The sequence below is a fragment of the Diabrotica virgifera genome, chromosome 10 (genome assembly GCF_917563875.1).
Source record: "Diabrotica virgifera virgifera chromosome 10, PGI_DIABVI_V3a".
Classification (NCBI taxonomy): domain Eukaryota; kingdom Metazoa; phylum Arthropoda; class Insecta; order Coleoptera; family Chrysomelidae; genus Diabrotica; species Diabrotica virgifera.
The window spans coordinates 154,911,002-154,936,313 of NC_065452.1; the positions used below are offsets into that span (position 1 = coordinate 154,911,002).

The window sequence follows — 25,312 nt, forward strand, 5'->3', positions numbered from 1 at the left end:
CAGAAATGTTTGGCAATTATAATTCATAATTCTTATATTGTTTAAAAAGTAATGACAAAAAAATTTTTCGTCTTAAAATAATTTTAAATTCGATATATTTACCTGTGGGTACAAGTGTGCTGCGCAGTAATGAACGCAACCTGTACCAGTAGCCAAATGGCCGGTACGGTGTTCGATGAAGCATAAGGTATAATATATTAAAGAACCAGTTGTCTTAAAATACTTGTTTTTCCGACGTTGCTAGCTCTTGGTCCATTAGTACCTGTTGACAAAAACAAGGGAGATACACAACAATGCACAATGCACAACCAACAGGGCCATAAAACTACTAAGTCACATCATGACAATATGGGAGAAAGCAATCGATAGACGGATACCTGAAGAAACCGAAATATCCGATACTCAATTTGGCTTTATGCAAGACCGAGAGATCCTCGAGGGATTTTGTGGTGATCAGTCAATAAGAAATGAGTCCCCGGTGATTATGTAAAGATTGTAAGAGACATGTATGAGGGAGTACCAACAACTAGTCTTAGGACAGGTGTGGGAGAGACTGATAAGTTTCATGTGAAAGTAGTATTGCACCAAGGCTAGGTGCTTATTCCTTATTTATTCTCATTAGTTTTGGACCATATAACAGCGAAACTACAGGGTAACATTCCCTGGTGCTTAATGTACATATGTTGATGATGTGATATTGGTGGAAAATGCTGAAGGTGACTTAAAACAAAAACTGGAACAGTGGAGACAAGCTCTTGAGGGAAAAGGTTTAAAGCTTAGTAGGACAAAGCCAGAGTATTTGGAATGTTCGGTTAAAGATGGAGTAACTACCTAGATATGAAATGATATCTTTGGATGGTGAAATTATTGTGAAAATCGATCTGGCTTGTGGTGATAATTGACAGAGAGCATCTACATAGTTGTTTTTTCTTTCATCTTTGAATAAATCTACTGGTGCAAAGACTTTTTCAAGGTGTTCCACAAAAACTCATGCTTTTTCCTCATTTGATTTAGCCCATGCATTATCATTCTGTCTTAATAGAGAAGCTGTTACAACGGGTCTTTTGATTTTTTGGGGTCGCTCTCAACAATTAGTGATCACAGGAGTCAGGTTTTTTATAAAATATTCAAAGATGTATTTCTGAATTCTTGAATTGCTGCATGTAGTCTGTGAGTCAATCTATTGAGATTGTTTTGTGTGCTGCCAGATTTTGCGTGCCCTGCGTTTCTCGGATCTTCTTCTTCTACGGCACTACAGCCCAAATTGAGCCTTGGCCTCCTTTATTTTTGCCTCCACCCTTGTTTGTCTGTGGCTGCTCTTCTCCATACACGGACTCCTAAAATTGCTTTTGCGCTGCTTACTATGTCTTCCTATCGCTTTCTTGGCTTTTCAACAGGTCTCTTTCCTTGTATTCTAGCGTTCAATGCTCTTTTTGGTAGCCTATCCTCTCCCATTCTTATCACATGTCCGGCCCATTGCAATCTTTGTATTCTAATGAAGTCTGACAGGGGTGTTTTCTTATAAAGTTGATAAAGGTCGTTGCTATATCAAATTCTGGTTACTCTCGGGTTTCTCAGTTACCTCTAGTAAATAGTTCGTAAAGTAGCTTCTCATGGAAGCTGTTTCTAAATAAAAACAAAGGGTTTACAAAAATACAATTTATTGGAATTGTACAATATATAACTGATCTAATTTAAACACTAACATTGTCTAGTAACTACGAAAATATTAACGGCTTTAAGAGTTAATGAATCGTGATGAACAATTCAACTTGACTGAATAGATTTAGAGCAGTCAGCAGCCTCTCTATCTTCCACACTTGATCCAACTGATTTTAAGGTAAAGGCAGGAAAAACCATTTTATCAAAAAATATTATCTGATGTAGGCCTCTTCGTTGAAATTTATAGGTAGGACAAAAACAACGCTGACATGACATCCAAACTTTTAGTGATTCTTCAGTAGAAATGCAGAGACAGAAACCTTCGGCCCCACGCAATACTTAACTATTTTTACAACCCACAGGATATATCAGATAAATGCAGCACAAGCAATTTACCATTAATGGACTTCACCGACAGGCGAGACAAACAGAAACTAGGTTTTCATCCAGTGGCGTATCTACTAGGAGTTTTTGTGTTTGACATTTGAGAGTTGTGTGTTTCTTATTCAGACAGACTTTTTTGAAGCTGTCTGTCACAAACCGGTCATACTGTAGCCAATTAATTCATTGAACATCTTTCATTCCTTCATGCCATTCCAGAATTCTCGAATCCTGGACCAGGTTATACAAATCTAGTGAATGACCACCATATGTTTTTTGAGTCACTTGGTGTTAGTTTCCAAAAAGTGTTTGCTGTCTCTAATCTAATGGCTTGCATCGAAGCAAAATATTTGCAGCTTAAGTGTCAATGAAACAGTCCTTTTGTATGCAAGTGTCCCTTGACTGACGCATCTACAGTAAAGAAGTGTGTTAAGGCTCTCAGATGATGCACCTATAATCGCATATCAATCCAATATACCTACATGTTGCCATGTGCTTGAACGAGTATACTTTTCCCGTTAGAGTTATGTTGTCTTTGGATCCAGGTTTTTTCCGATAGAAGAAAGACGCTTTTTGCCACTCCGTTCTTTCGGTTCTGGATCGAAATATTTTGTAGCTAATCCTCTTCTGGTAATTTCTGTCAATGATGTGTATTTTCCGGTGACCTGGAACATACACACCAGTGTAATACTGTTATGTTTCCTATGACCAGTCTTTTGAGCTATTCTCGGCAATCCCACACTAGCGTATAGTCCACCTTAGAGTCCAATGGCCACTTTACTAGCTGTGTACAATACTTCTACACCAAACCCTTCTGCAGTTACAGATCCGCCTGTGAACCAGGTATAATCATGCAAGCTGTGTAGTTTCCTCTTCCCCGTCCCTCTCATTGGCTCCATCTCCAGTTGGAAAAGTACTTTAGGCCTGTATGTGAATACTAAATGGTTAGAAGTCACCATCCATACTGTTACACAGGTATTCTGCAGTCTATAATATCCCATTCTCGCCTTCCCCTCAGAACGATATACAAAGGAAGTATGTCCAGTCTCCATACCTGCTGTTCAGAGTTCTTAAAGTTAATGTGATTCCAAGGCAAGCAAGTTTTTGCATCATTCTTAGTTTCAAGATAGAAATTTTTGACTGCACCTTTTGGCCACTGTACCACTGATGCAATATGTAATTGTTATTTTTGCTACCATGTCATAAATCCAATATAACCTTGTTTGGTTTTAAACCCATATTTTTCCATGACTGAGTCTAGCTACCATTAACGTAGTCACCGCTCTCTTGGTTATTCCTTCTATCTGCTGATTCCAAGTAAGCCTTGAGTCTAATATTACCCTAGGGTACTTTACTTCACCAGATTTATATTTGAGCCATTTGGGTTTAGAGGACTTAACACCTTTAAATTATTCCTTGTGGTAAATTTTACGATTTTTGACATCTGAGGGTTATTTTGCATACATTTGAAGTCCATTCTGTAACTGCACTCAGAGCCTGTTGCAGTCTATCTCTGAATGTGCCATTAAATTTGCCATGGAAAAATGATCTGACCATCCTCATAGCTCAGAATATGATATCTGTCAGTACCAAGTCTAGTCATCAGCCAATTTATAACCAGATTCCATAAGACAGGAGATAAGACTCCCTCTTCGGAAAACCTTTGGCTACCTATACCCTTTGTAACTTTGCACATATCACGTCCCTCAGCAAGTATGGATCTTTAAACCAACACACCATCTCTAATGTGCCTATTAAGCAGTTTTTCTAAAGGCTTTAGTCAAATACCATCAGACTTATTAGCTTCAGGACTTTTCCTGTGCGGTTTTACCAGGTTTGGGTATAAAAGCTACCGTTAAGAGCCTCCATGCTTTTGGGATATACCACAGCCCTAAGCTAGCCTCTAGTATCTCTCTCGTCGTTTCCCTAATACTGAGAAAAATGATTTCTTCCAATATTCCTAACAATTTTATTCCATTGGTCTCTATCTTCAGCTGCTCTAAGAGCTTCGCAGAATGAGTTTCCAGCTGAATTCTTAATTTGGTCGGACCATCTATTTGGTGATCGTCCTCTTGATCTCTCTCACGTGACCGAAGAATTGCAGAATTCGTTGCAGGCTCATCGGGTGCACCAAGAGGTAAGAGCTAAAATTGCCTTAAAACCAGCATATGACTCAAGAATACTTGAAATCTTAGTTCTCTACCTCTACCAGATTTCACCACGTTGGCAACCACATAGATTGAACAAAATGGTCATGGTTTTCTTGCTCTTTCGATTTTGCTGCATGAACTTATGTTCTGGTGACAGTAAAATATACACTAGATCTGTGGTATGGAAAGATCTGCTGCTGCAAAATGCCCCGTCAAGTGGTAACAAAAATATAGTACATAACAAATCTTAAAACCTTTCTTCTTTCAAAAGCGTAAAATTTTACAAAATTGTACAGTAATAAAAATGTGTCTGGTTTCATCTATGAATATTACATAAAAATATCTAGAATCTCTTAACTTCTCTTGTTTGTTATGATTGAACCCGAGAAAACAAATTGTTGAACACAATTCTGTACTCAGTACATATTCATCTTGAGTTGTGCCTAAGTAGAATATTAAAAAAATTATGTGCTGATTCAAACACACTCTAATTCTGCCAGAATATTAATTTTGTGTTCCATGCAATTTAGAAAAAATTAGCTCTAATCATTATGCAGTGGTCAATTGAACAAGTGATAACATTTTTCGATTATTTATCAATGCATTGAAATATAAACTGATGAGTGCGCTAATAACCGGTAAAATAACGTAAAAGATGGAAAACATAATACATTGTGGAATGAAAAGAGATTAAACTAGTAGAGGTGTTAAATTATCGTTAGAAACCTATAAATTTACATTATATTAAATGATGGTTTCCCACCTTTAGACGTTAGCTTAACAGATAGTTGACTTCAGTCATAATTATTATACGTATGAAGTTTACTATGACGTTTAGCAAAATATTTTAGTTGGACTATTTTTATTATTAATTTGATTTATAATTTAAATGGCTACTAATTAATGTTTTTTACTAACATCTATCTTAATTTATTCAATCACTTTTTCTAACATAGGAAATTAAAATATAATGTTTTTCGACGTCATCCATGACTGAAGTCAACTACAACTAGCCAGTAGCCACGTATAAAAACTAGCTTTATGTCGTACTATCTCACAACTTAATGTGTTTTCCATCTTTTGCGTTATTTTGCAGGATCTTAGGGCACTCATCACTGTATGTATTTATGTTACTGAGTACCTTTTTTATCTTATTACTAATGAACTTTATGTGTTGTATAGTTAGAGATATGGGAGACCATAGCACAACTCGACAGATCGCGATGCACTGATTCAGGTATCTTGTTATGAACTAGTTTTCATATAAAATGACATTTTAAATCAAAAGTATCCTAGGAAAATAGGAAAAATATCCGATGACATAATTAGGAAAAAATCTAATCAAGATATGCAATTACCAGATGTGTCAGTAAACAAAAATAGGTTAAAATAATATTATAACAACAATGGTAAATATAAAAAGGAAAATTCATGTAGGAAACAAACTGAGAAACATTAGGTATTATTTCCAATAAGGATATCCTTTCTGTTGTCGACTCGTTTTCTGTTTTATATTTTACACTTCCTTCGTGGTCTCCAGCTTCTTTTCTTCCCTTGTTCTCCTGCTTGCAGAACTATTAGGACATTTCTTCCTTTCTTTTAGCATTCGTAAAACATGTTCCAATCATTTAACACTATATGCCCCTGATTTTCTGTATTATTTTGAGTTTCTTATACATCTCCGTTAGCTCGTGGTGTGTTTTTTGTTCCATTTCGCGGTTGCATTCTTTATAATACCAAAACCATTACTCACAATTTTCCTCTACTAAATCTCTAACTTTTTTTCTCATTTCTGATTCATTGTCAAAGTTTCACATGGTTACGGCACCATTGGTCTCATTATTGTTTCATAAGTAAGGCTGCCCTGGACACGTTTTATTCCTTCAACAGTGCGTTTAATGAACCTACTGCTTTGCTACCTTTTAACAACCGTTTATCTATGTCTGTCTCGTAGTCACCTCTATTTGTAACTATTACTCCAAGGTACTTAAATCATGTTACCTTCTCAAATTTTTATTCTCTCTCAGTAGTCATTAGCGTCTAAATAGTCGAGCTATCTCTTGCTGCAGTATATCTCCTCCTACTTTTAATATGTCTGCTGGCACTCCGCTTTCTCCTGCACTTTTATTATTTTTTAGGTCCCTTATTACTTCTATTATCTCCTTCTCGTCGGTTCTTGTGTTTGTTGTTGTTCTGCCTTTATCGTCAAAGGCCAAATTCATCAAACTACTCTGCCCATCTGTTAAATTTTTTTGTCTTGTCTCCTAGCAACATGCCATCTTTATGTCTGTAAAACATTGTGCTTTTATATTGTGTCACTCGCTTCTTTTTCCTTCCTTTGTAACTTTTTTTTGGACATAGTTGTCTTCTATTATTTCTAGTTGTTTTTCTGGGAATTTTCTCTTCTTTTGCCTCTCTACTTATTTTGTATTTATTCCAATATTTTCCATTTTTGCGTTGTTCCTCTGCGCTAGGATTATTTTACAGTCCTCATCAAACCAGTATGATCTCTTTTCTTTTTTGCTTTCCCAATGCTATAGTCTGCCTATAGTCTGCTATAGTCTGTTTGTTTGTATCATGGCTGTTTGTACTTATTAGTTCACATTACTCCTCTAAATTCCTCGTGATTCTTCCTAATTATTATATTTATGTTTACTTCTTCAACTATTCTTTTTGCTACCTCTTTATCTTGAAGCTGCTCTACTTGGTATGTTTTCCGTTGTTTTCTATCTGTTGGCTGTTTGGGAATTTCTTGCTTATGTTTAACTATTGCCAATAATATGGTCACTATAGGCATCTGTTCCTCTGTAGCTTCTACAATCAGTCAATGATCTATTGTGTTTTAATTTAGAAATCTGTGACAACAAATACCCAATAGCCTGAAATTCAATAAAAACATAGTCTATTTGGTTTCTCATTTTCCTATCAGGATAGATCCAGGTTATTTTATTTACAGCTTTATGATCAAATTGTGTTAATTGCCATCTTAAGACTATGTTCCACTGAAAATTCTATTAGTTTTTTTCCATTGGTATTACTTTCTTTGTGCAAGCGTTTACCACCTCATATCTCATACGATTTTAGTTCTAATTACTTATTTAATTATTCTTTCATTTCTCTTAGAGCGTCTTTCATCTAAATTCTGGACATCTAGTTCCTCACTGGTAATATAATAATTCATTTGAGAAAGTTGTTATGATAGTGATAGAAGTCTTGTCCGTCGTAGTTTACCTAATTTTATGAGAGATATCATATATTTTCATCATGATTAGGTACTATATTTTTTATTAACACTAAAAGGAATGATAAATAAAAAAGTAATATAAGTAAACATACATAATATATGCGATTTTCTTAATTTTCGCGGTTTATGTCAAAAATTTTATATTGTTTTCTCCTTTACAAGTTTCGTATTTTATGTTGCCATAATGATGCCATATTCTGTCCTTTTATTGGTTCTGCGTTCTGCTACATTCTATTACTTAATTTGGCCTTCCGGTTAGTTGGTCTTATAATTGTTGTTGCTTAATTTATTTGGTTCTTTGTCTGTCTGTTGGTTCTTGAGAAAACTGAATTCAGTGTAAAATTATTTTTCTTAAGTCGATAGATGATCTTTGCAGTATGTGTGCCATCCATTCGATAGGCTTTATATAAACGTATATAGCAATTGTTAAATAGATAACATATACATATTTTAAAATTATGATGAAACATACTCAGATCTAGGTACGCATGTTCAAAGAAATGAAAAAATAAAAAAAGAGTAGGTACATAAAATCATTCTGTTACTTGTAAACTACAGTAAAAATAGATATTTTCTTTAAATATTTAGATAAATTTAAAAATATACCTTTTCAGTTTCTTGCGATCTACCTGTTTACCAAAATATACATTATGTTAACTAGTAATATACATAAATAACAAGTATGTTAATTTTGCTTTTCACATTTTAACATATTTCTGAACAAGCTGACATTTTGATGACTACATCAACATTTAGATAACAAAATTTTTTAATGTGTACTAAAATTCTTATTATTTTAAATTTCTTGTTAATATAAATGTCAAGACGGTTCAGAACCTGCTAAAAAGTAAACTAAATAGAACACCCTGTATAGTTTTCGGAGTTTATCGCACACACATTTTGGGAATTTAAACCTATATCCAGATCTGAAAACCATCTTTTCATTTTTCGCAAATTTTTGTAACAATTGGAAGCCGAATTATGCATCGAATAGCCACAGAAATACTAGTGGAACTGTACTTGAGGAATCCATCAACTAATATTCACTGAGAATCTTAACATAATTATACCATCTAAAGAACAAAAAGTCCCAAATATTAATGGCGACTTAATATGTTTCCCTGATGGATCTAAAACTGCCCATGGTACTGAATCAAGAGTCTGAGCATACATGCAATTATAATAAATATTACAGTCTAGGTCAATATGTATCAACTGTGTTCTAGCCTGAAGTTTTTGTCCTGGTGGCCTGCATTGATAAAATCATGGATGGAAGTCCAAAAGGAAAGAGAATCAACATTTATACAGATAGCAAGCTGCTATTCTGGCAGTAAAAAACCCACTTACCAAATCAAAACTGGTGAGGAACTGCAAAGATCTCAACAACCTGGCAAAAGATAATAAAGTGGCTTTAATGCGGGTGGCGGATCATGAAGGGGTATGTGGGAATGAACATGCAGATTTATTTGCAAAATAAGGATTGGGAGAAAAATTTGTAGGCCTAGAACTATTCTGGGGCATCACTACAGAAATCGAGGTTCAGTAGTGGCTGATAAGGAATCCTCAACAAGAATGGAGCAAATTCGGGCTAAGAAAATAATCAATAATATTGATAAACAACTCTCGGACAACTTGATAAACCTCACTAAACGAGAGATCAAAACGGTCACCGAAATGGTAACTGGACATTATCCTTTAACAAAATACCTAATATACACTAGGTAAGCTGAATGAACCATGGTGCAGACAATGAGAAATGGAAGAAGATACTGCCATATATATCGTATACCATTGCAATATCCTAAGTGATATGAGTCAGGAATTCACTGGTTAACTGAGGATTAAATCAGAAGAGATCCAGAACTCCCAATAGGGAAGATGTTGACCTTCGTTAAGGCCACAAGACTTATGAGAGTTCAATGAAAAGAGCAAGCTGTGGTACAAAGGTGCCATAAGACCAAGTGTTAGAGGCTAACGAGTCTTATCTGAACTAAGAAGAAGAATAAAAAGAAAGAGTCAGAAAGTAATAGAAAAAAAAATAGATTAAAAATGCACAGTATTGAATCGATCAAACACATTACCCTAATTACCCTCAAATATACACACAATAAATTTGGTCTGTGTCATAATCTTGTTAAATCCCACTAACCAAATCAAAACTGGTGAGAAACTGCAAAGATCTCCGCAACAACCTGGCAAAAGACAATAAAGTGTCTTTAATATGGTTGCCGGGTCATGAAGGGGTGCATGGGAACAATCGAGCAGATATGTTAGTGAAACAAGGCTCGAGAGAAACTTTTGAAGGCCCAGAAACTTTCTGTGGCATCACTAAAGATGATACGAAAAACGAGGTTCAGAAATGGCTGATAAATAATAATCAAGAGAATGGAGAGCCACCCAAGGACAAAATCCAGACTAAAAAAATAATCAAGAATATTGATAAAAAACTCCCGAACACTTTGATGAACCTCGAGAAACGAGATATCAAAACGGTCACTGAAATGGTCACTGAATATTGCCGTTTAAGAAATTACATATACAAACTAGGTAAGGTGAATGAACCATGGTGCAGAAAGTGCGAAATGGAAGAAGAGACTGCCATACACATACTATGCCATTGCAGTGTGCTAGGTGATGTAAGGTAGGACTTCACTGGTCAAATGAGGTTTGAACCAGAAGAGATCCTAAAACTACCAATAAGAAAGCTGTTGACCTTCGTTCAGGTCACAAAACATATAGAGTTTAAGGGGGAAAACAAGGTATGGTATGAAAGGTGTTATAACCAAGTGCCAGAGACTAGAGACTAACGAGTCTCGCCTGAGTTAAGAAGAAGAAGAACCTTATTAAATGTATTCCTGCTCGTCTAATCTTTACCTTCTTTATTTAGAGTTATTTCTAGAAATGAAAAGGTGCTTTCTTAATAAAATCCTACTTAAATTTAGAATGAACATGATGAAGTTCAAAATCCCAAAATATTATAGCAAAAATATTATAAAATATGTTCAAATCTATTAACTTCAATTTATTATACTTTAATATAGTTTTTAACAAAAATTTATAACATAATAAACTTTTAGATACATTATCAAATAAACTATATCGTCAACGACTCAATAACTCATGTTTTAAACAAGAAATATAGATATACATTTATAAAATAATATACATTTAGTTATTGGGTTATTCTCCAAAAACTAATGACATCAATGTATATATACTTGTAAAGAACCTTTAATTTTATAACAAAAACTGCACAAGTAATAAGTTCATTAAATAAATTATCTATAAAATAAATATTGATATGTACAAAAACCATCATTGACTCATTTGCGGTCTTTATTTGAGTTTTCATCAGGGCAGAAGAAGAAAACTATAAATATTATTGGGCACGCGAGAAAATGCAGATTTTACATCATTTTTCATTGAGATAATTGAATTAGTATCAGACTATTTTTCTGATTTCAAAAAAGTAATCTTCTTAAAATACTTCTTAGATTTATTCTCAATCTCTTATATGTAGAAATATTGAGAAAAATGTTGGGTTTGGCTTTAGAAGCGGGCTTAAAACGTGAGAAGCATTGTTTTATATACGTCTTAAGTTTTGATATAAAGAGCTTAAGACGTAAGCTACCTTGTTTGTGCATACTTTCTTCGGTTAAACAAAACATTCGATAGAGTACAATGTTATAAACTGCTTCAAATAATAAAGGGATCTCACAAAAATTTACAATTAAACGGGAAATACAATGCATTAACAACTTACAAAGTTGAATAGGTTGACAATTCTGAGGATCTTCAGACTGAAATTGAATCGTAAGGACACCTAAACTTTTGTAATATGCATAAACACGTGGTCGAAGAATATCTAGGCGAGTTGATGTTGCAATGTTCTAATAGTAATTAAACACTCTTTCAAATAAAGTTCAAACTTGCCATTACAGCACAAATTGTTGTTAATATTTGCAACAAAGATTAAGATATATATTTTATGACTTTGTCGGAAAAAGCTGGATTAAATATTAACTTTGAGAAACCTAACTTGATAACGAATATCAATGAAGTGAAAATATAACGTCTTTCTTAAAAGATCGAGGATGAACACCGACCAGATGGATCAATCTCATACAAAAAATATCGAGAAAATGGTAGATAAGAATCAGTTGACTCAGTTTACTTTTTGCTTTTTTGCCTATGCTAACCCTGTTTAACTATTACTAAACCGAACATACCTATTAGACAGACGTCATGTCAACTGTCAAGGTCAATATCAACCATTAAAATATTAGCTGTTAAAATATGAGTTTGTATTTCGATTTCAATAAACGATTACGAAGCTTATCTAATTATTAAAATATACCAGTATAATGTAGATACATTAACTTTAAAGAAACCCTTTGTGCATATTATACTAAATATTCCCAAAAATCAATTTTGGGAGAAACATATTACCAAATAAAGTAAATATAAATCTTATACGAAAAGAAAAACTGCCTTTTCCTTTTGCAAATCTTATAATTAAATTTGAGTATTGTATTGGAAGACTAATAATATAAAAGCTAACTTAACTTTTTACAATTGATATTCTAGATCCAATGAAATTTAAAATGTCCATAATATCTCATACATACAGCAATAACAAACATTAGACCTCTCTTGGAACATTCAAGACTACTAAAGAACATTAAATTTAGGGTGTGAATAGAAAGTGTGAATTTTCTAATAATTAATTTTTACCGAAGACGACCCCTCAGTCTTTCAAAGTTGTAAATTTACATGATGCGCCGTTGAACTTACATTATCTGTGTTTATTATAACTAAATGCATACATTGGTTTAAAGTGGGCAAGTCCTATTCGAAATGACCATCATTAAGAAACACTTTAAAACGTTGACTTTTTGAAGGTAACTTTTCATTTTCCAACAGAGAGTAGGCCAAAGCCGGTCCACGGTTGGAACCAACACCGGATCAAAAATATTGTATGTGAGTTCGCCACGTGTGAACGTCATTTCGCTTCACACCGTACAAACACGTATCCTCCCGTCTTCGTCTTAATTAAATTCAAATTCCCAAGCAAAATATGACATGTCATGAACATGTGCAACAGAGCTGTACTGAGGAGCATTACGTAATTTTAGAAAATCTATAAATGATCGAAAATGGAACATAATATTTTGAAGTTTAACTGTAAAGTAAATTTGAAATTAAGTAATATAACAATATATTGAATTTTCATAGAAAAATAAAGATAAACTATGTAATCTTCTTCTTCATGTACCATGTTCTTTCAGAACGTTTTTTACCATCATAGCTACCTTCTTCTTCTTCTTCGTCTAGCCATTCACGTCCACATCTGAACATAATAAATAATTATCAACATGGCTTTATGCACAAGAAATCCACAACTACAAACTTACTATCTTATGAAACATCTATTATCAGAGATCTGGAAAGAAAATGTCAAGTAGATTGTGCATACACAGACTTTTCAAAAGTCTTTGATAGGATTGACCACTACTTACTGTTGCATAAACTTAAGGCATATGGTTTCAGCGATCAGCTTTTAAAGTGGTTTTGCTAGCTATTTAATAGGTCGCATACAAAAAGTCAAACTGGGTTCATTTATGTCAGATGCAATACAAATAAAATCTGGATTTCCACAAGTTGCTCATTGCTCGCCCCTTCTGTTCAATCTATTTATTAACGATATAGGTGAATGTTTTAATCACTCTAAGTACTTGCTATTTGCTGATGATTTGAAGATGTACAGATCTATCAAAGATCATGAATATTGTAGTCTCCTTCAAAACGATCTCAATAATTTAGTTGAGTGGTGTAACAAAAACAGACTCTTTTTAAACGTTAATAAATGTCATTTCATTAGCTTCCACAAAGTTGCAAAAAAATATCAATCATCATATGTCATCGACAGTAAAGCGCTCTCTTATGTTAAAACAGTAAAGGATTTAGGAGTGATATTCGATGAAAACTTAACGTTTGTGGATCATATTAACTATACAAAGGCTTCAAAAGTACTGGGTTATATACTTCGCAGTTGTGCTGATCTTTCCCTTAATACAATAAAGTCTGTTTACTCATCATTGGTTATATCTATATTTGAATTCTCCTCTATTGTCTGGTCACCATTTTATAACGTTCATGTTGTTTGTCTCGAGAGAGTTCAAAATAAGTTTTTAAGATTTGCAGCGTACAGATTGGGATATAATGTTATTGAACTAAACCACAACTATACCATCATCCGTAGTGATCTCATTTTGCACTCCTTAAAAGATCGTAGAATTATAAATGATCTAGCTTTTATTTATAAACTATTAAATAGTGAAATCAATTGCCCTGATTTATTAAAATTAATAAACTTTAATATTCCAAACCATGATCTGAGAAATAATAACTTGTTCCATGTACCTCATCATTCAACAAACTATGGTCTTAACTCACCAATAGATAGAACTTTGAGTCGCCTGAATGATTTGGACATCGATTTATTCTCTTCTTCCAGTAGAGTATTTAAAAACCGACTAAAATCAATTTTTCCGGTCAGCACTTATGTTTAATGTTTAATATTATATTTTCAGTAGATTTGTTAATTTTTGCCATGGACAATGCTTTTGTATTATGTAATTTATTAACTTTTTATTGTCTGTAGTTAGTTGATTAATGTCGGTTTATATTATATTATTATTACGTATTGTCACTGCATAACGTGGATTGTGTGTATGTTAAATTTAGTTTTATTGTAATGTACTTACTACAGTTTTATGCTGTCACACTTTCATTTAATTCATTTAATTTTATTTTTTGTTTTTTACTGTTTTACTGGACTTTACTACTACTACTTTTACTTCTACTTATTGTTTATATATGTATATTTTTTATGAAATTGGGGAAACCCGTAAATAAATGAATAAATAATCATCTTCAAGTCTTCCTTTCCATTGTTTTTTGTTGTACTCTACCTGTAGCCAATTTTTCCGGGCAGTTCGTTTCAGATCATCTGTCCATCTCATAGGAGGTCTGCCTCTGGGTCTTTTGTGTTCGTATGGTCTCCAGGTTAGAATTGTTCTGTGCCATTTGTTAAGATCGCTCCTAGCTATGATGTCCAGCTCTGGACATCATAGCTACCTATATCAATTTTATTCACTGACAGCCTAAATAGCATGGTTATCTCAATACCATACCAAACTCGCAAGTTCTTCAACCATGAAGTCTTTCTTCGTCCTGGACTGCGTTTGTCTGCTATTTTCGTTTGCAGAATATTTTGTAGCAACCTATATTTGTGATCTTTCAGTACATGTCCGAAGTACTTCAGCTTTCTCTTCTTGGTGCTTTTTATAATCTCAGTAGAGGTGTTGAGACAGTTCTAGATAGTCCAAGAGAACCATAAAGTAAGACCCAGAACATGTAGCAGCGAAATAGGCGGATCGGTAATGCCAATTTTAGGTATCTGTTACATAATTCCTTGGACATCCTTGTTGTGTGGATCTGGCCTGCTCAATTCTGGATCTAATTTCACTATGTAATACTTAACGTAATTTTCATCAACGATTGTGAGTTAAAGCTTGATGTACTACTTTTGAGTCTATATTTAAAAATTCTTTGGCCGAACACTGAATTTGAAGTTTTTTGAGAATACAGACCTTTGTATCTAGTTGATATTCATTTCTAAAGAGAAAATTGTTCACTTTTGTGTCCATTTTAATTTTTTTTTACAATGTTCCCGTTTCTTTCATATAGCGTCTTTCGGTCTATTTCACCTACAAATAAATATAAAAAAGTTTGTGTTCATAGTGCTATCGCTGTCAAAAAGAATCAGTAATAAAATATATGCCAAAAGACCTAAATGAAAATCTAATTAGTACTTAAACGACTAAGAATATTAGTCCTAATCAGTATAAGAAATATCCAATATGTTTAATCTGCATAAGTTTTTAGAGAAAACCCAATTTGACTATAAAACAATTTCTTTGTTCTATATTTACTTTCGATTACATTCTTTACGTTGGCCTAATAGCGGCTAAGTCAGAATGATAGCTGGTATTATGTCGGAGGTCCACCCCAATATTAATGGAGCCATCACTCAGATCTTGGATTCTTGGGCGTCTGGGTCGTTTGTGGTGAGTCGTGGGATGACATCGGCAATCACAGTGCATTACGCAGAGCGCTACTGATGTGGCTAAGGTTATTATAAAGGGCACCGCAAAATAATGGATTATAATAGCAATCTGCTCGTCTCTTTCGTAATGCGTAAGAACAACTGTCCGGTTCTGACGGGAATGGTAGCAAGGAAATTCAGTACCTTCCACTCCGTACGTTTCCGTGAAGTTCAAACAGAGCACACTGGGTGGATAGCCGCATCCCTTAATGTTCACCAATAACACTGCATCGTCAGTTTGGTTGTGTGGATCTTCCTGAAATAAAAGAGCTCTCCTTGTAATAAACCTATTTCTTAAAGCAAAAACTAGCATTTACTTATATACATCGAAGGCTAAACACCAGGAAACCAAGTCTTTTATAGTACAGTCTACTGCCCCTCTCTGAGTTTAAAAATCCATCTCCTTCGTTACTTAACGTTACTTCGGTTAAAAAAATGTGTGAAACAGTTGGTAAGCATGGTCTTGTAATAAGTGACAAGGAACGGATACTTAACAGATGGGCGAATCATTTTGAAGAACTGCTGAATGTCAATAACGAAAATAAGATGGAGGATGGATATCGAAGAAGAAGAGAAGCCATTTTAAAACTGAAAAATAACAAAGCCATCGGTTCAGATAATCTCCCTGTCGAATTTTTTAAAAACGGTGGTGACACCCTTTTGAAACATGTATAAATTAATAACTGAAATCTGACCATAGAAAGAAACACCCCCAGATTGGAAATTAAGCATACTATGTCCACTTGACTTCACAAAAAGGAAGACATGATCGTGTGTGAGGAATCACCTTACTCAATATGGCATATAAAGTAGGTACTGTCCAATGTATTGTACATACAAAAGAATGTCAGAACGCCGAACAAATAGTGGGAGGATATCAGTGCGGCTTCTGGTCGCGACTTCTCGGCGATGTAATTGAAAAATTGATTGCTCCGAGAAATCGAAGAATGGAGTATTGTTTACACCCTTCGATAAATTGTAACGATATTTTATCATATTCTGTCGTCGCCAACTATCGACTCCGTTAAAGCCGTAGCCGTAGAGGAAGTAGTACTGTCAGTATTACTCGGATGTTTAGTAAGAAAAAAAAATAGTCGAAGTGCCACAAAGTAGATTTATAGATATTATCCGTGCCCGTCCCAGATTTTTCCGATTTGCAAACTTTCGACAGTGCTTTCTTGTACACCGTACGTAATGCACCAATTTTTTTTTACAATGGTGTTTTGGTCTGTCGATGGATCAAACTCCTGGTATCTTTTTATGAGCTCAATATATACTACTTCGTTTTCATTTCTGTCGGAGTATTCTTTGCTCTTACGAGCCACAAACACGTGTGACTTTTATAAAATTCAATGAAATTACTCAAAAACTCTCGAGGAGTTTCGAGTTTGTCTTGATACTTCTGCCACTTCGCCTTGAAAAACTAACAAAATAGACGGAAACCCTATGTCTTTGACCGGGCAACAACACAAACTAAGAAAATTTAGCAAGAAATCGCTGCATCCTGTTTACACATTCTGGCAGGTAGGTATTATTCTCCGAAATTTATCTGGAGACGTCCAACTATACAATCCAACTCCAATTCCGGTAAATCGCTGCGATGTCCCGTTTACACACGACGATAAATTGAAACAACTCGATCGTTACGATAAATTCAGCTTTAATCAATCAACAACGGATAAAATCTTTACAGTAAAGTAGATTCTTGGAAAAACCGTAGAGTTTGGCGTCGACATCCACCACTCATTCGTTAATTTCAAAGTTGCATACGACTCAGTTAAATATATATGAACTTCTCCACTCTATGGTGAAATTCCATCAAATTCGCTTTATATTTATTATTCAACTAACTGAACTTACATTCACAGGACCAGTGAGCATGCTCAGAATCCAGAACGATCTTCCAAGCTCCTTCCATTGCAAAAATGGACTAAGACAGGGTGATGGGCTATCTTCTAAGTGTCTTTTATTTAACCTTGCTCTAGAAAAGGTAATTCGAGAGTCCTAGAAGAACACAAATGGCACTATCTTTAACAAAGCTGTCCAAGTTGGTGGATATGCAGATGACATCGACATCGTAGCACGGCCACAAAGTCTCTAACCGATGTATTTCGGTCGTAAATATCATTTGAATAGAGAATGGGACTAAATATAAATACCCAAAATACCAAATATATGTATTGTACTAGATCAAGCAACCAGACTGCTAGAAGAATAATAATTGACGATTTAGAACTGGAAGGTGTGAACACCTTGATATACCTAAGCTTGCTGTTGCCTAAAGATAACAACATCAGCGAAGAAATTAAAAGAAAATTAGTGTTTGCCAATAAGTGTTACTATGGCTTGAGAAGACAGATAGCCTCAAAACTACCCAGAAAAATTAAAGAAACCATCTATAAAACACTAATACACCAGTGCTACATCTGGAGCAGAGACATGGTGACTAAGGGTGAGGCCCCATTAGTGCGTTGCTTTCGACGTCGCAACGGAATAACGCATTGTATGCTACACCTGCCTTGCGATGACACTGCCATCGAAGAACACCCTTGTCCGTCGATCCGTTGAAACATCGCAACTGATCGACATGACGCAATGCAACTGATGCACTGATGGGGCCTCGATTCGATGCGTTGTTCCGTTGCGACGTCGCAACGCAGCGCAACGCACTAATGGGGCCTCGCTCTTACACAGAAGGACCAAGAAACGTGCTTAAACGTTTCGAATAAAAATCCTAAGAAGAATAAATATGAAGGAATATGAAGAACAAGGTTTGTGGCGCAGACGTTGCAACTTTCGAGTTATATAGAAGTTTCGGAAAACCTGACGTTGTAAAATTCATTAAGGTGGCCTTAGATGGTTAAACCATGTAGTCAGGCGAGAGGATATGCCCTAATAGTTTTAACTCGCCGTGTATATAATCGCAATAAATCAAAATTTAAGTAACAACACTGTGAAATATAATGCTTACCTTACTGTTGTTATAACTAACATATATGTGCGTACAGTGATAGGCGTCACTTGTACAGCCTTCTCTACAAGAACTCCACGAACAATTCGCAAGGCCGGTCAGTTCTTCTATCCTAGTAGTCACACAAGTCACTGGTTCAGTTACGAAGTTGGAGGCCAATGTGGATATTGCTGGATCTACGTATAAAGGTACCAAAAATAACAAAGATGATCCAGCAGACATCGCCATTACAGCTAACACGCTCGTGGAATAAAATATAGCTTGTTCTCGACATGATCGTCCAGTTGGTATTTTACTTTTTTTGGCAGCAGCTAGTTCCTGTAAAAAATTGACAAAATACTAAAAATGGCTCATCATTTAATAAATCCTGGGCCTCTCTAATAATATAAAAGTCCCCGAAGGCTTAAGGTACGTACCCATTCATACGTGGGTGCTCCGTGCTCGGTGTAGCTGCTCAAATGGATACGGCATGCGCTCCCCTACATATTTATAAACCGTAAACCGGTTGAATTGAAGAGCGTGAGCGCCGAGCGGCGAACAGCAACGTATCCACTATATGGAGCTGCTACATCTAGAACGGAGCACCCACGTATGGATACGTACCTTAAGTGCTGCATAACCACTGGATAAATTGCGTTTAACTGATGTTTATTACGCAATTAGCATGAGAGGGTGAAATTCGAATTTCATATTGGTAATCTGCTAGCTACAGATTGGTAGGTAATCTGTACTGGTGAAATTACTAAGAAGCATCAAACAAAAAAGCCGGACGGATCAAAATCGCGACGAACCAGGCAAATTAAGTATTGCAATAATTATTATTCGACTAAAGAGGTACCGGCTACACAACATAAGATATGCAGATGACACCATAGTATTTGCGGACAACCTAGAAGACCTACAAGTACTTATGAATAAAATCACGTATTGCAGTCAACAATATGGACTCAGTCTCAGTATAATAAGCGTAAAGAAAACAAATTTTATGATCATTAGCAAGCAACACATAACAGAAGGTCAACTCTACGTCAACCAAACCCCTGTAGAAAAGTAACGCACTACAACTACCTCGGCACCATAATAAGTGAAGAATGGGGGCACCTTCAAGCAGATGGGGGCCTTCTTCAAGAGACTCTCTTGGTATAAAAGTAAAAATACTGCGTTGCTTTGTCTTCTTTGTTCGTTTTTATGGTGTTGAAGCATTATGTAAAATGAATCCAGACATGGCGGCAACTACAAGCCATCCTGCAAAGAAAAATATTTGGAAAGCGACGTCCAGGAAAAAGAAGAACATCAGAACCTAGTTTAACAGCTTTTCCATAAGATAAATATTACCATGATGATCGCCAACATTCAGTACAGATAGGCACATTAAGAAAAGGAAGACGTCAACATGAAAACAAAGATAATCAGAGGTAAAAAAAGTGGCTAAACAAATAAAATACAAAATTAAGCAAGCTAAAGTAGAACGGTTAAAAGAGCAATGCTCAAATAAAAAATTAACGAAGTAGAAAAAGAATAGAAATAGAAAAAGAAAATCGGGAATACTGAAAAATACAAATGGGAAACTAGTGTTGAATACTCATGAAAAATTAAAGAGACGGACACAATACATCAACGAGTTGTTTAAAGATAATAAAACAGAACAGATGGACGTAGAAATAGAAGATGGTGTGATTTTAAATACATTAAAAGAGTAAATTAAAATGCCATTAAAACAGCGAAAATTGCAAAGCTGTAGGTTTAGACCAAATCCCAGTAGAAAACTTAAAATGCCTAAATGATGAAACCGTAGGCATTATAGTAGACTTGTTAAGTGCCCTTTCAGACTCAGACACTGGTGTCTGACACCGGTGTCCGCCACCGGCAGCAAAGCATTGTTTTAAATGAACGACTACAGACGAGCCACTTTTGAGTGTCTTGCTGATTTTAGTGACTCACCAATGTTTTGCTGCAATTGAACACCGGTGGCGGACACCGGTGTCAGACACCAGTGTCAAATTCTCGTATTTATAGTCGAGTCTCGAGACCGATCTTGAATCAAATTTGTGTTTAGTTTACACACAAATCTTATTCAAGATCGGTCTCGAGACTCGACGAGGTCTTGAGACTCGACTATAAATATACGGACATTAGTCTGAAAGGGTACTAACATAATATACAAACAGGACATACTCCGAGACATATACTCTCCACCTTTTGCGCTATCTCTAAAAATTATCCTTTAAAATAATATATGGTCGTATAAAAAAGAATGTGTGTGTACTTTGTACGTACGTAAGAAGTTATACTTCTATTATATGATTTCTTAAAAATAAATATACTTTAAACAGTTTGTTTTAATTTTTTTAAACACCAAACTAATTTTATGCTTACCGCTTTCAAAAAAATAAAAAAAAGTACAGGATTGCACTGGATTCGAACTCAAGACCTCTCGATCTCTGGCCGAATACTATACCAAATGCGCTACGACGACTGTGTCTGTATCGGTTCGGACGTACCTAATGACAATTCACGGTAACAAACAGACAAGGTGAAAGTGTAATAAATATACAATAAAATGTTTTAATAACACTCATTTTACTCCTGAGGAAGACAAATCCAAAGACACAAAAATTATATTAAATATATTTACTAAAAACACTAATATATTTTTTTCACACCTTTTCTTGCACTGATATATTTATACATAACTAGAAAGATTTAGCAACTAAACGCCATACTGCCTGTGTGCGCATGCGCGCAGTATTATGAAATTTTACTCTCAATCGCGCCTAGAGAAATATAACTTCAAAAACTGGAAGAAGAAATAGATAGTAGTCACTTTGGGTTCACAGAAACGGACTAGGAACAGTAGGAACCAGAGAAGCGGTATTTGCTTTAATTTGATAGCTCAAAGATGCATGAATATTAATGTGAATGTGTATCTTTGTTACGTTGATTTTGAAAAAGCATTTGACAAAGTACGACATGAGTCCAAACGCTAAAGACAAAAACATTGACAAAGGGGACTTAAGATGAATAATAACAAACCGTTACTGGAATCAAAGAGCACAAATTGTAATAAATAACGAATCCACTTTAGAAATTGAAATCGAGAGAGGAGTTAGTCAGGGATATATTATGTGTCCATTGATATTCAATGTAAGTAAGTATAAAGTGAATCCATTTTTTAAGAAGCATTATGTACTATCGAAAAGTGAAGGAATAATAATTAACGGAAGAACTATGAACAACTTAAGATATGTAAATGACACCGGGATTGTGGAAAGCTCTACTGAACAACTCCAACCACTACTAAACAAGACGAGCAGTTTCTATGAAAAATATTGACTAAAAATGAATATAAAAAAGAATAAATATATGATAATAACAAAGAAAACAAATATACAAACAAACATACATCTGGGAGATCTGCCGATAGAATGGGTTGAGAAATAAAAATAGTTGGGAACCTAAATTTCAGAAAATAATAATCAAAGAACAATAATAGCGGTGTTCTTCTTCATGTGCCTCACCCTCTGTCTGCAGCGGTTCTGCAGAGTTCTATTGTTTTTCCACTCCACTGCTTTAAAATGTTCAACCAGGATGTGCGTCGTCACCCCGGTCCTCTTTTTTTTCACTTTCACTTGTATAACTAATCGCATCAACAAATACTTTTCATTTCTTATTATGTGACCAAAATAGCTCATTTTTCTTTCCTTCATAATGTTGATAGAGCAGCGGTAGATAGTGTAAATATAGTGATGATGTTATCCAACCTCCGATTGAGGCACTTAAAGAAGAAGAAGAACTCTCAAGAGCAACGGCAGATAGTGTAAAGATAGTGACGATGATATCAGACCTCCGATTGGGAGACGGTACTTAAAAGAAGAAGAAGAAGCTATGAAGCAAAATAACACGCATGAGGAAGAAATGATTGGACAGATTGGTTAGTCAACTAAATATCACTACATCCTTACGAAGCATAAAGTACAGAGGAGGAAGATGACTCACTGGTAAGATAATCCATGAAGATTTAGCTATCATAATTATCTTTGTTCTCATACCTATGGATATCGAATTGTTAAACCAAAATTTCTTCAGTTAGATCATCATCATCAACAGCTATTCCACCCATCATCGGATGTAAGCATCCCTTAGGTGTGTCAATTCATATCTGTTTTTTGCATCCGTCCATCTTGTTTGAGGTCTGCCTCGGCTTCTTTTGCTTGCCCTTGGTCGCCATTCGAGAATTCGCTTCGTCCAATGGTTGTCTTCCATTCTTCCTATGTGTCCTGTCCACTTAAATTTTGACATGGCAATCTTCTGGATCACATCTGTTACTTTTGATCGTCTTCTTATCTCTTTATTGGATTTGCGATCACTGAGCTTAATGTTAAGCATTCTCCGTTGCATAGCTCTCGGAGTCACTTGAAGTTTGTGGCTGTTGTTAAAAGAACAAGTTTCAGTTCCATATGTCAGAACCGACAATACGTAATGATCGAAGGTTTTAGCCTTTAAAGTATTTGGTAAGTTTGATTTGAATACTGTTTGTAATCGACCGGATGCTGCCCATGCTAAGGAACATCTTCTATTTAAAACTTTAGAAAGGGTGAACCCTGTAGTTGGCTGTATACCTTCGATAAAACAACGTGGAATGAAGTAAACACTTCTGTTGTATATAGGTATTTGAATTTATTAAAATTCTTAAAATTTATCCACAAGGGAGTGGAAGTACAAAACGTTTTCGGTCAAACTGACCATCACCGGTGTAAACGTCCAGTGTACAAGTAATTGTAACTAGCCACTTCAATAGGTATAAGAACCTCTAAATTGCATTATTGTTACATTAAAATATATTAAAAAGTAAACGACATTAAGTCGATGTCTCAAGATTTTGAGATACCTATACATGTGGATGTATTTCATCCTTGCTCGAAATATTGCACAAGATACTTGTGTTCTAGTGAGAGATTAACGGCCCACTATCCACATGTATACCTCAAAATCTTAAGACATCGACTTAATGTCGATTACTTTTTAATATATAATGTAACAGTGTAATTTAAAGGTTTTTACACCTATTGAAGTGGCTAGTTAAAATTACGTGTACACTGGACGTTTACATTGATGATGGTCAGTTTGACCGAAAACGTTTTGTACTTCTACTCCCTTGTGGATAAATTTGAAGAATTTTAATAAATTCATATACCTATATACAACAGAAGTGTTTACTTCATTCCACTTTGATCTTCTATTTAAATCAGTCTTTAGATTAAGCTTTGACAGTTCGACTTTGTTGAAGTATACATACGAGTCAACCTTTTCTACATTATTATTGGTAAGTCAGTTAGATAAATCTTTCCGATATAAATATATCTTGGATATAACATAAAAAAAACTACTAGTTATTTCGAGACTATACTGATCGCACTAAATAATTATAACAAGTGGCATAAATAGGCCAGATACTAGTTAAAATATAACATAAATATCAAAATACAAACACTAAGTACGTAGCAAAAGGTAAAAACGTACGAAACATAACAAGAACGTCGTTAAGTGCAGAAATTTGGAAGTCCAAATAAGCAGACAATGGAAAATGGAAAGTATATAGTATATTCCTTAAGGCTTGTCAACAAATTGCTGTTATTCCAAATAATAATATGTAAAGTCTTAGTCAACATATTTGCAGGAGTGTTCAAAAGCCGTACATAGGTCTGGATAACATATAAAGAGCGCCCTAGAACTAAAACCTTTTGATATCCTGGTTGGCTCGAAGTCTGAGAAAATGAGTCATCATTAATAATAAATTATTATATTTTGTCATGTCAATTATATTATAAAACTTATGTAATAAAGTTAAAATATTATAATTATAAAAGGATATGCCATTTATTTTGAAAAATTCTAAAATAATTGAAAATAACAAAGATCTCAAACATGTGTTGTAGGGCTATATTTCCAAACAAAATAAATAGAACAAGCCTTTACATTGCTTGACCCAAGGGACAACCCATATTCGCCTAATTTTCATGTTCACATATCTGTCAAATGTATCTAGTGGCAAGTATCCAAAAGTGAACATATTGAATCCAGACCTTACCTTAATTTTTTGTCTACGAAGCTCCTCTTGCTGATCTAGGAGCAGTTCCGAACTACTGCTCCTCATTTTAAAATTCAAGCTATGACATCTGATACGAACAATTTGAAAATGCTTTCAGTTTATCACAATATTATTGTCATCAAAAATCGAAGTACCCCAACGCAAGCTCACAACATTCTTTCATTCAAGCTTTTATTTTGCTGGCTGAAATGCGCTTGTGCCAGCCAAGCGGATAGCCGGGAATATTAGGGCGCGGGGTGTGACAGCCCTCTCTAACTCTAATTCAAAGTAGACGCAGACGCAAATTACGGCTCCTGATGATTATAGCTCAATAAATGTTGTATAGACACGTTCAAAATCTCTAAGTGACGATTCGAGAAATTTTGCAACACATTTATACAGGGTTAAAACGATTTTAATTGATTACTAGTTAAATTTGATCAGGATAAAAGTTTTCCCGGTTTCCGGAACGTGCCAAGATTTATTGAGGACGGCGAAAAATGTTTCATTCTCATTTCACTTGTATCACATTCTTAATACCGAGATATTTATGACAGCAAAACTACGGAGAAAATCTATGGAAGAATATTGTATTTTTTAAAACAGTATTCATAAGTGTTTATCACTGGCCGGTATTATTCGGCTG

At 34.9% G+C, this 25,312-nt stretch overlaps 1 protein-coding gene across 1 annotated transcript; it reads right to left on the minus strand.

Moving 5' to 3' along the window:
* Positions 1-1,644: 1,644 nt before the first annotated feature.
* On the minus strand, positions 1,645-24,874 carry LOC114330687 (protein tipE). Its single transcript, XM_028280100.2, has 3 exons — positions 24,667-24,874; positions 18,579-18,896; positions 1,645-15,863 (listed from the first exon to the last, which is right to left on the minus strand). The coding sequence occupies exons 1-3, from the start codon at positions 24,730-24,732 to the stop codon at positions 15,450-15,452; spliced, it is 798 nt and encodes a 265-aa protein (XP_028135901.1). The 5' UTR covers positions 24,733-24,874; the 3' UTR covers positions 1,645-15,449.
* Between the last annotated feature and the right edge of the window lie 438 nt (positions 24,875-25,312).

Coding starts and splice junctions, on each gene's coding strand:
- LOC114330687 (XM_028280100.2), bottom strand. CDS start 24,732: ATGAGGAGCAGTAGTTCGGAACTGCTCCTAGATCAGCAAGAGGAGCTT. Junction 18,897..24,666: donor TTCGTAGACAAAAAATTAAG/GTAAGGTCTGGA, acceptor AATTTTTTACAG/GAACTAGCTGCTGCCAAAAA. Junction 15,864..18,578: donor TTAGTTATAACAACAGTAAG/GTAAGCATTATA, acceptor CTTTTATTTCAG/GAAGATCCACACAACCAAAC.